The 12129-nt window shown below is 45.6% G+C and overlaps 1 protein-coding gene across 1 annotated transcript; it reads left to right on the forward strand.

Moving 5' to 3' along the window:
• Positions 1-795: 795 nt before the first annotated feature.
• On the forward strand, positions 796-4156 carry LOC128755927 (uncharacterized). The gene is made up of 16 exons (XM_053860039.1): positions 796-850; positions 934-1061; positions 1128-1268; positions 1322-1390; positions 1451-1612; positions 1676-1772; positions 1838-2055; positions 2119-2260; positions 2548-2753; positions 2811-2928; positions 2993-3198; positions 3254-3371; positions 3438-3610; positions 3707-3789; positions 3845-3963; positions 4020-4156. Exons 1-16 carry the CDS (start codon positions 796-798, stop codon positions 4154-4156), a joined length of 2172 nt encoding a protein of 723 aa, XP_053716014.1.
• Positions 4157-12129: the final 7973 nt, after the last annotated feature.

Here is a 12129-nt window from a genome sequence, read left to right on the forward strand (position 1 = left end):
TAGCTTACCAAACGTGGAGCGCCATATTTACGTGCTAGTAGTGTCTAAAGCCAGCTCCAGTGCCAGCAAACTACACCTGCACATCAACAAAGCCAACCCTCTCAGGAGCAGGCCAGCAACACACTGGTCTCTTCCTTTATTGTATCAGCATTTATACAAACTGACCGTGTGGAGGGGCAAGTACCACCACCAGGTGAGGTGATTGTTGATGGCTGATGAGTGTCAGCTGTGCAGGACAGGCTGTGTGGCTGTTTAAAAACTGGAAAAGGCCCCCTGCTCCAGAGCAAATGTGTAGTGGTTTGCATGTGTAGTTTGCTAGCAAACACTGCTGGCTTTAGACACTGCTGACTCTTGTGTGCCATGGCTTTGGGTGTCTCTCTCAGGTGAGTTCTTTCTAACAGCAGTCCAAGTGTCTCTGAAGAGTACTGAACATTTCCATTGTCCGTTTTCCAGTGTGCTGCTGCTTCTGTCTGTGCTATCAGTAGCAACCAGTGATCTGTCAGATGGTGAGAATGTAATGTATTTGATCATTAAAATATGAATGTGCCAGTAGTTTCAGACGTGTTTTGCAGCAGATAACTAAATGAGCCTCTTTTTGTTCTCAGTAGCTCAGTGTGTTTTTCATGTGACCTGATAGCTGCAGTGATTTACAAGGTTTCAAGAGTTTGACTTTTTCCAAACGGATCAGGGGTGTCCAAACCTTTGCTGTCCAATAGGATTAATGTTGCTGTAGATGCAGAAACCCAACATTGTCTTGTAGGAGTGGTTCATATGGAGTGTCATGACCGGTACTTCATGGCAGCTGTCGATCTCTCCCTAACTGAAGGTCCTCCTCGCTTCGAGGCTCTTGGTGAGACTCTACAGTAGCACACCCTTCCTGTTAGCATTGGTGTCGAGTACAGCCCATATATTGAGTGTTGCTGTTGCCGCCAGATGGGACGGGTGTGTTTCCCATCACTGAGCAGTATGCTGCACAGTGTGGCTACACCATTAACACTGAGCTGTCCCTGCACCGCGTGGAGCTCCGAGCCTCGTACTTCAGCTGTCACACTCGCAACAAAGTGCGTATGTTCTCTGTGGCACAGCTGTGCAACAAACACGTGATGACTGATGTTTGGCCCCATCAGGATGATGAGGTGTTCACCTTCTACTTCAACGTGATTGTAATGCATGAAGGCATCGAGATGACTCACACTTTCAACAGAACCTGCTCTCCAGCGCTCCCCTGGGCGTCCAGAGAAGTTGTCTGTGAGGAAAACTACATGGAGGTAAGAGTTTGCCATGTTGGACAAGAACGCTGGTGTAATATGCATTATTCTAGGTGTCTGTGAGGAGTGATGTGGTCTGTCCAACACGCAGCCTCATGGGGGATTTGGACTCTGTCAAGATGGTTTGTCTGCCTAATGAGAGTCACAGTCCCAACATATTTGTAATGGACTATTCTCTCTAGGCCTATGCCTCTGCCACGTCTGACTGGCAGGTGATGTTCCAGCGGGAACTGAAGCCCATGAACCTCACACAAGCTCATGACCGGCAATATGCATTTGACCTAACCGATGGAAGGCTGGTATTTCGCACTCCATATGGTCAACCTGACTCGATCAGCACTACGGTAATGTGAAGCGCTGACCACCATTCAGGTCAACATGTTTGTCACGTTCCATTGAATCATCAGGTGAATGGTGTGCCAGTAGAGGTTGTCCATGCCACTCTGCTCTCCAGACAAAGTTGGGTCGTCCTCATGGTGGACCTGGTGGCTGCCTGCTCAATGTGTTGGTATTCTGTTTCATCTCTTCAGGGAGTCTTTAGTAGCACTTACTGCCGTGACTCTCCGCAGATGAAGGCTCATATGATGATACTGGATACATCGTGTGGGAGGCCCCAGAGGTGCCACATCCCCTGCTCAATGACCTTCACGGGACTCAAATCAGGATCGGCATCAAGGGTGAACTCTTCAAGCTCCAGGATGCAGAGCAAATGGGCTATTTTGTGGAAAAGGCTAACAACACCGTCCAAGTCAGCATCGCCTATGATGCTGAAGGAGGATCCAGAAAGGTCAACGTGTGGCTTTTCAGTTACTAGAGTCAAACGTTGACGGCTAAAATGTTTCTGCTGCAGAGTTACGTGGCTGGGGGCCTGCATGAATACTACACTTTTCACCTCCACCTGGAGCAAACATCAGAGGATGCAGACACAGAACTGCATGTCCACCGGACCCTGACCACAGCTCTGCTGCCGTACCATGTGTTTACAAGGAACAGTAAGTCTGGGGATTTTAAGACCATCTTCAATGGCATTACTGTATTTGCTGTACTAGTGGTAGCATGGCTTTGAAATTGGAAGAGACATGGTTGCACGTGGCAGGCTAAAGACCCTGTCTCTTGAATAGTGAGTTGGTCAGCAGTTTGATTTGGATAGTCGGCGTACTGTAAATGCGTGCAAGGGTGTCTATCTCACAAGGACTGTGATTTAATGCCTAACTGCTACATGGCTCAAAAACACTTTACTACTCATTTCGCACTGCTAGCTACTTATTGGTTTCCTCAGATACTGTTTTGGAGGAGAAGCTCTTCAAAGTCCACCTCGGAGACTTTCCTGAGGACGTGCAGCTGGTGTCTGTGCAGCTCAATGGCCGCCAGTTTAAACTGCCTCTGGCAAACACCAGCAGCTTCAGTGTATCTATGACGGAGCACAACAACACTCATGGCTACACCCTTCAAGTGGCCTTTGATGACCCCGTGGTCAATCAGCAGGTACTGCTGGATCTGGTCCTGACCCCAGCAGTCTTGTCACTAACTGGTTTGTCCTAGTTCTCCAAAGAGGATTCAGCGATCCACCACAGCTTGGACATCAACTACACGCTGGTTGTGCTGCCAGAGAATGACTCCTTTCACCACTTCACATCAGTCCTGGCACTGACAGATGTTTGTAAGTAGCAAAGCACTGTTCTGGCCAAGAGGAGCAGAGGAGCTAACTGCTGTACATCACTCAGCTCCACCAGTCTTCACTGGTGCTTGTTCAGAGTCTGGCGTCAGCTTCAAACTGAAGCACAGGCCCTTCGACTTCCTCTGGTACGTCAGTGTTGGTGACGAGGCCCTGACATCAGAGCTGGCCAGCCAATACTCGTACACCATGAGCAACGACAGCAGCAGTCTGCAGATCAGCGTGCCGCTCTTCACTCAAGGCTACGAATACAAGGTGAGGAGTCTTGTTGGCTGGCATCAGGCTTTGTTCTGAGACTGCTTCCTTCTAGAACGTTACTCTGGACGGCTTCTTTGGCACGTTTGAGATCCTGGTGCGAAACGTGGAAACCGCTGAGGTGGCGAGCTCCACTGTGAAAACGTGCCACTTCACTCCTAAAGAGTTCATCAGTAGGTTTAATTTCATGGCTGGCTTTGAGCACCTGACCATCACTGATGTCCGTCTCTGCTCTCCAGTGTGTTCCACAGATGGCTGGATGACTGCGGCAGCAGACTTGCCTTTCAACATCCCAAGAGTTGGCACTCCACCTGGACACCACCTTGTGGACAGATTCTGTACACCAAAGGAGGCCAACAACACCAGGACCCTCTTCTCTTTCCCACTTAACAGCTGTGGCTCGACTGTTAAGGTAGCCTCATTAAGTGTGTGTGTTTTTTTTTTTTTTTTTTTTTTTTTTTTTTTTTTTTTGTGTTTCCCAACCTCAAACCGCTAACTTTGTATGCAGCTTCGCAAGGAATATGTGACTTATGAGAACAAAGTTTTCTATGGTCAGGAGTCTGGTCTGATGAAGCCTGCAGCGTCCCTCAGGTGTGTGCACCTACTGAGTCACTGTAGGCAGCTGTTGACTGACAATCTCTTGCAGGATGACTCTTCAGTGCACTTATCCTTTGGAAGGGCTGAAACGTTTGTTTTCAACCTACAAATTCCAATCAGACGTTGTTGGTGTTGGCCACATTGTGCATTCTGACAATCCCGCTGCAGGTTGGTCCAGTCAGAATGGTGCTGTCTAATGCACAACTGAGTGTCTTCATCTGCAGGTTCAGAGCATTCGGTTGCAAAGCCGACAGCTGCCGCCCCTCTGATCACAAGACCTGTGAAATACAGCTACGCACCGCAGTACATCAAAATGTCCAACTATCTGCAGAGCATCTCCAAGAAGGGTAAGTGGCTGTAACTGCAGCACAAAGGTTAAAACATTTCTAATGAGAACCATTTCTTCCCAGCAGCTAAGAACCCAGTACAGAAAGTAAAATATGTAAAGGGTGTGTAAATGATTCGTTTCCTTATAATAAAGTTGACTTTGCATCTGAAACCTTTGTCTTGCAATGAATGGACTGAGCACACTTGAGGGAAACTACAATCGTATGCTGACGGTAACAGGCTGTGAGAGTCGGTTAGGTGTTCCGCTCAGGGACACTATGGAACAATGTCTGGGCCAAAGCTTGAGCCGGCAGGCTGTCCACTAACAAAACTGCTTAGTCATCTTTTAGACTTCTTTGGTCGAAGCTTCCAGCTTCGATGATCTATTTTCCATTGGCTCAAATAGTATGACTTCAAATATCAAGCTGACTTGCATGGGGGGGTTGGGATGAGAGGAAAACATACCACGGTTCAGTTTGACTTTTTCCATCTCGGTAAGGGTTGTCCAAACTGTTCCAGAAAGTAGTGATTTGGTTGGAACTGCACAAGGGAAAACTACCTGAAATCCTCTAGGGAACTGTAAGACTCATGTTAATTGTATAAATGGTACGTGGTGGATCCAATCTTGCTTAGATTCTTGGGATGAGTCATGCATAATGGAATTTATGTGACTCGTGGAAATGGATGGATTATTGAGGGCTGCTGGCTGGTCAGGACCTGGAATGTCATCCATGAAGCCCCACATCGGTGCTTATTTGTGGAGGCTAGGAATGGCATGATTGCCCCGCCAGTACTGACATCTATGAGCTACTTTATATGATTTTCAGCAACCAAAAATTCTTGGGTCTTTGCAGGACAAGATATTTGACTACAGATTCACATCAAGTCTGTGCGGTCCGTCACCATGGGAACACACTCACGGTCTAATAACGTGGTTCTGCTGAGATGGGACAGTGCTGTGCCCACAATGGCCACCATTCTTCTAGATTTGAAAACATCTCGCAGCAAGGCTGGGCATTTTGGAATGTGGAACCCAACAGCTTTCACTGGAAATGTGCATTTATGGATAAGCACCATTCACAGCTGTCATCTTGATGCTTTTTTTATATATAGGAAATGTCTTGCGTAAAATGCAAACTGGTTGAATACCGATCCTCACACAATTCTAGACATACACAGTCACCATCAGAATTGAGTGTCAAATCAGCAGCCTGGCCCAGTTTCCAGTCCAGCCAGAAAAAGGTCCCTGCAGGTGCGTCTGGGGTGCAGCAGGCTGCTCTCTACACATTTCCAGCCTGGAGGAAGTTGGAGCACTTGCACATTTGTCCTCTTTTGGTTGCTGCACATTTATACATATAGAAACGATCAACACTGAGATCCTAAAGTCTGCTGACGATCCGCACGCCATCCAGTGTTTTGAACGTGATGCTGCAGGGGCATGGTGATAAAACATCTGTCCTGTGGCTGGGATGGAGACCAGGTGGGAGGTTTACTGAAGCAGGAGAATGAAATCTCAGAGATGATAATGTACACTTTCACCTCATGAACGATTCATCACATGCTGTTATTTTGGGATGACAGACAATCCAAGCACATAGGAGAGGCCACCATTGTAGTAGAGACACTGGAAATGAGGTCCACATCCTTGTGGATAACTCAGGTCCCGGTTAGGGGGGCACAATGGACTGTCACTCATCCACTGATGCAATAACCTAAACTGACAGAAAACACATCTGACTGCACAGCGTGTGCGTGGTGGTGGTGGTTACTTGTGTGTTTCATCCAAACCTGTGTTGGAACAATGTTTTATCACACGTTTGTTGTCCATCCGGACATAACTGTCGGAGGTGACGCATGAAGCCCAATGACTCCTACTCACCCGTGTTCTGCAAACATTTGCTTTTTTTCATCAGTTTTCATTTTTAATTGAACGCTCAAATCTTTCGTAGCATGTTTTAGGGTAGCTAGAGGTCTGCATGCATTCAGCAATAGACAATCACATTGGAGACCGACAGGCAAATAAAGTGCTTCAAATATGGGACAGCAACATTGGTTGAAAATCGCAATACGGGCGGAAATGTGCTACTTGTCAGAGGTCAGTACTGTCTGTGTACGTTTCATGTTATGTGAAGATCAGACAAGGGGAAAGTGCAGGACCCTCATGTGAACTTTGAACCTGCAGCTGAAAATGTATCAATATTTGTCTTCTGTCGCCTAATTTTTGGGTCGACAGCCAGCACTGGTCTCTACTTCACTGTTATTGTATCGTCTATCTGCTAGTGGAAGATCACTCAGGACTCCCACCCTCTCACTGCTGTGTGTGGCGGTTTAACAGTTGGGTTTGGCACCCACTACTCCTGACCACTAAGGGCCGCTGTTCCCTGGTGTACCTGGCACTGACACCTGTGGTGCGTAGAAGGAGAGCTAAAGAAGAGCTTATTTTGTCTTTTTTCCGATTTGTTTAACGAACAAAGAAGTGTGATGGTCCATGTGAGGAAGACCCGAACTATTACAAGGTGCCAGGCCCACGTGAAGGGAGGAAGCTCTTGCCATCAGCTATGAGCTGTTCTGTGATGTTGGTTTCAGTCATTGATCTTTCTTGTTTTAGTGGACGGATAATGGACGTGTCATCTTGGGACACGCAGGTGCTATCACATTCGTCTGCTATTGTACATTTAATGGGTCAAAACACCCTCCAAAATTAGTCAAGCGTGACTTAAGTGATGCATGTTTTACATGCGATATCAAGGATGCGTAACAGAGCCCGGTTTACCCCGCCACGCTATACCGCCCTCCAGTGGCCAATTGCACATTTTCTCATCCGTGCATCCCATAATTCGCAGGTAGATACCCGACAACAGGCAAATCCCTGATGGGCGGCGATCTGGTGTTTCTCTCCCTTGAAGTTGAGAGAAACACAGCGAAATACATAGTACATTGTAAGAGTGTTTTCTTTAATTGTACATAGTCCGAGTATATAGTATAATGTTGACTGAATATTGGTTTGATGTGAAGAAGGAGGATTGGAAAAGAAAAATATTATTATAAGCAAATGGACAAAGTGACGAGGTTTCAGTGGATTATGTGGACACTGCCGTGTACGAGGCAGGTGATCTTCCACTGAAGACTTTAGTGTGATAATTACTGTGTGGGAAGTGTCGGCTTGGCCCGGGGCGGCACAGCTGGAGGTCACCAGGCAGGGTTCATGCACTTTCCTGGAAATTACTGTTGCGGGACTGAGTAGTCAGACTCATCAGTGAGCGCCATGTGGAGGCACGACACAGGAAAAGGTCACTGGCTATTGGAAGGAAGAACTGAGTCACGTTGTTTCTTTGAATTAGGGGATCATCTTTCTTCAGTGTCTCAGTCCCCAGATGGTAGTCTGAATACCAAAAATGAGTTGGAGTACCTCTGCGGTTACTAGCTAGGTGAGAATGCTCTATTGCCTTACTGTCTTAAAGTAACTGCCTCCGGTTGGCAAGCCTGTTCAGACCTCTCTCAGGACTGACGCACCAGGGAAACAGATGTTCCTGATGAAACACTCAGAGGCTTAAGAAGGGCAAATAAATGGCATCTGTTTGGAGGCCGTTGCTCCCATGTAGCTCCAGATCAAGAAGAAAACCGAGCCCATACAATCTTTTCTTGCCAACTATCCTTGGCCTTTCACCCACAAATTGAAGCACAATCTATTTGATCTTGTTGTCCTGTGTCACGACACGAAGCTTTTGTTTATCGATGCCTGTGTTCCTGTGACGTCAGCAGTGTTGCTGTGACTGGTTAACATTTGAGTCACTTTGTGTCATGAAGACTCTGCCACACGCAGACCTCCTGCTGCGTGACCACCGTCTAATCGTGACCGACACAAGTGCCTTTTATTGTTGTGTTTCTCTCCCTTGCCTTCTGTTTCTTACTGATAAGTCACCAGAACAACAGAATAGATGATTTGGGAGACTGCGAGTCATCCTGTGTTTTTTGGCCATCAGGACTAATAACGACCTTCTCTTGTCCTCCGACACCTCCTCGTTCCTCCTCACAGCTTTCCTCTTCAACCAATCACCTCCTTCTTTTCTCGAGGATGAGGAGGACTTGATGATGAAGATTCCCATTTATCAACTCAACACGTCCCACTCATCGAACACGCTCTGGAATTGGAGGCTTTTGGGCTGCAGCAGTATAAAGAACAAAGCCAGAGTTGAGCTAGTGTGAGGAGAGAAGGAAGCTGGTCGTTTGAGGAGATGCTCCGTTCTCTGGTGCAGCTTCTCGTTATGGTTCTGCTCTGCTTGGCTTTGCTGATGCAGGTCACTGCTGCTCATCCTCAACAGAAATTGGGAGATGGGCTGGAAGTAGATCCCACAAGGGGCCAGGTAAGTCACGCTGAGTTTTAGAAACAAGGAAGGTGTGATGCTCATCTTTTCTTCCTTCCAGCAGACTCTCTTGTTGAGATATATTTACAAATTGATGAATGTGCATGATGGGGAGATGTTCCCCGACCTGGAGGAAGATCTGCGAGGCAGTGAGGAGGTGATGCGGCGACAGCTTCCATTCACCCTTAGAGAGAGAAAAGCGGGCTGCCGTAATTTCTTCTGGAAGACCTTCACCTCCTGTTGACCCAAGACTCTTTGAATTCACTGTCATCATCTGGGATGATTCCATCTGTGACAGACCACATTTACAAAACCAAACGCAGACTAAAGGTTTGTTCTGTAATATTTAATACACAGATATTTGAATGGAATTAAGTAATAAAAGCATTTTGCTAAATACAATGATACGATTTTGAGTTTAATGAAGTGTTGACCTTTGACGGGACAGTCAGGATGTGTCGTGAGCCGAATGCGTTTTCTTAAATGTAACAGCAGGGCATTGTCACACGGGATTCTGGTCTGGTGTGCGTCCCATGATGTGCAGTGAAGGGCAGACTGGATAAGGAGGCAAACCTTCGCTGAGACGACTGGATTAACTCGTCTACACAAGTGTTTTTCATACAGCTACAATTTGTCTTTAGTTATCCGAATGCACAGGAAAACGTCCACAATTTTTCTAAATAAATTGCCTGCCCGAATGGCCTTCTTGTGTGGGAGACAGAAAAGTGAGACAGATGCCAGTTAAAAAAGAAGAATGAATACATAAAAAGTGAACATTTCAGGAAATATAAGCCTTTTTTTAAGTTAATGCATCTAAATAAATACATCCCCGCAGCGGTTAAGAGCTTTGATTCAAGGCATACATCCTCCTAATATACAAATGAAATTGTATGAATATTTCCGGATGTGCTAAAAGAAATAAGAGTGAAGAAAAGAGATGAATGAAATTCATCATAAACACAGAATGAAAATGTCTATGTAACCAGATGATGGCGATGCGTAGCTTAACTCAAATGAAACAATTCAAATTATTAGGTCAGCATCTAAGCCGTGATCTGCCCAGCTGGAGAGATTATGTGATTCCAGTGTGACCCTGGCTGACGACTGTGCCCCTCACTCAGTAAATCTTTCAAAACTCACTCCCACTTTTGGGTTCTTTCAGTTGTGACATAGAGCTTTTTAAGGATGCCTTTTCTTCTTCATCATCTTCACCGTATGTATCATGCAATGTGAACATTTTCACCACAATTATGTGTCGTTGTATTCTCTGTCTGTTCTCATTATACTGTCATGTCTGACTACAACTCTACAGTCTGGAATGGCAATAAATAGCCCTTCCACACACACTTGTGGAGGCCACCACCATAAATGAATTTGATTCCATGAGACATATAGTCTCATGGAATCACCATATGATCCATCCCAAACCTAAAGCAATGAAATTTGTGATCAAAATAACAGTGTTTGTCTATTTCTTCCGAGAATCAATGAGGTAAAATCCAGACAAGAGAGTTAATCGCACGTAGCGTCTGTTTTCCCCAGAGACAGAGACCCTCATGGAACAATGACATTTTGTGATCTAGCTTCCAGCTGCATTGCTCTTGCAACAATGTAAACAATTGCTGGGACAATAATGTGTGTTTCTGGCTGTTTGACATAAACGTTGTTCATAAACACTTTCCAAACCTTCATTTGTAATAGTTATTTTATCCGTTGTAGATTGAAAAGTGGTGACGTTTATCAACACTCTGCAAAGAAGAGACTTTATTAGAGTAATAGCAAGAGCTCATTTTAATACTGTAGTCATTAAAAAAGCGATGAGGAACACACAACTATTCTCCAGCCATTATAATTCCTACTTTCACCTTTGACTGTCAACTCTGGGTCAAACCCGAGGGGGATTGGGCTCAGCTGTGTTTGTACTTGATAACACATCATTGCTGGAACTGCTGATTTTTCACTGCTGTCTGGAGCAGTTCCATTCATAGCACACTGATATGGTTTTGATCATCCTTATCCTTTTCATTTTGAACATCTTATTATGTGTTGATCGTGTTTGTTTTCTTCCATAGTTAACCTTCCATCCGATAACACTGAAGATCTGAGGCGGCTGAGCTACTGTTTGCTGTACAGTCCAGCACCGCCAGTCCTCACTGAAATCAACCAGCTCCTGTTATTGCGCGCATCATTCAATTCTCAACCGTGACCACAAGAGGGAGTAGTTGATTTGTAGCTAAATGTGAACGCTGAACTGCTTTAAAAAAAACAAAAATCCCTGGATTTCAATCAATTCAACTCAAAATGTCAACTGCTAGTATGAAACACTTTTCTCATAGGTTGCTGAAGCCACCACTGCTAATGCTTTCTTAAAATGAATATACAGAATGGACAACAAAAGAGACCAAAGGCTTTCTATCTGACTATTCTCTTGGACTCACCCAGCTTAAAACAAAAGAGACAGATGCTTAAGTGCCTCAGATGCATTCAGACCCGGACTGGAGCTTGTGTACCTTTAGCCACTTGTTATTTGCGTGCAACTCAATGCAGGAGACTGCTGCTATAAAGTTGTTTGCTTAGTGCAGCTCGGCGGCTGAGACTCAAATAGAGGTCAGGGGTCAGAGTGGGTGCAGCCTACCCAGCGGTTGCCTGCTGTGACCTTTGTTGGGAAGAGGGATGGGGGTTGTCCTCGACTGCGAGGGAGGAAAAAGTCAAATTCAAGATTATGAGAACAATATGTGAGCCTCTGTTGCGGGATTTGTACCAGGGTCTGGAAGCTTACACTCACTGTCGAGATTAAAATGAACTACCTAGTACTATAGACAAGGACGAGGAGAGAACTAAAGTCATGTGATTTTAAGATACACTGAATTCACTGAATGTGATTGAGCTGTCTATCAGCACCCGGTGTCTGCTGCTCACCTCTCCACCTCAGCATGGAAGAAACTAGCAACATCAGTGGGAACTGACTTCAGATCACAAGCTGTCAGTCATGTCTCGAGCTGCTTTCTTTGTTGTTTGTCGTGCTTTCTGAAGCTTCCAACTAAGTGGATTTTCTATGACTGGACTAATTTCTGATCATGAAATCATTATTAAAACTTAAACACAGACAAGATGCAAAGCTTTTTTTCCCCTTCTGCACAACCATGAAGGCCAAATAGGTGAAGAAAAAGCAAACCATGCTGTGATCACATTCCACCTATTAGACTGCAGTGAGCTGTGGACAGCTCAGCCATTGTTTGCCATTGTCATGGCAGTCTTTCATCTGAACCGTTTACAACCAATTTGCAGGTCACACATCATGAAATGTTTGTGTTGACTAGGTTAGAAGTTGTTGGAGCCAAAGTCTGGCTCACCGTGCGGCTACATCATGATGTGACATGTGACGAAAATCAGCGCATGACCCGACTTCTGCAAACTGCTTCGCTCACCCCCTGATGAAGCTTTAGTTTAAAAAGCTCTTGAAGTGCAGTTGTAAACGTACTGTAGTGCTAGTTCATCTTTGAAGGGGCCATGGGATCTGATCAAAAATGTTTTCAGAGGAAATGATGGCCCCAGCAGCAAGGTGTCCCAGCACACTTTTCAGAGTTGCAAAATAGTCCTCTGAGCCACTGGCAAAAGCGGGAGAAGACGCTCTGGCGCTCAG

The sequence above is a fragment of the Synchiropus splendidus genome, chromosome 3 (assembly GCF_027744825.2).
Source record: "Synchiropus splendidus isolate RoL2022-P1 chromosome 3, RoL_Sspl_1.0, whole genome shotgun sequence".
In the NCBI taxonomy this organism is placed as follows: domain Eukaryota; kingdom Metazoa; phylum Chordata; class Actinopteri; order Syngnathiformes; family Callionymidae; genus Synchiropus; species Synchiropus splendidus.

Excerpts from the sequence above, each read along its gene's own strand:
- LOC128755927 (XM_053860039.1), top strand. The coding sequence starts at position 796 with ATGGCAGCTGTCGATCTCTCCCTAACTGAAGGTCCTCCTCGCTTCGAG. Across the intron at positions 1,062-1,127 it reads GCTGTCACACTCGCAACAAA|GATGATGAGGTGTTCACCTT; the intron begins GTGCGTATGTTC and ends TGGCCCCATCAG. Across the intron at positions 1,391-1,450 it reads ATTTGGACTCTGTCAAGATG|GCCTATGCCTCTGCCACGTC; the intron begins GTTTGTCTGCCT and ends TATTCTCTCTAG.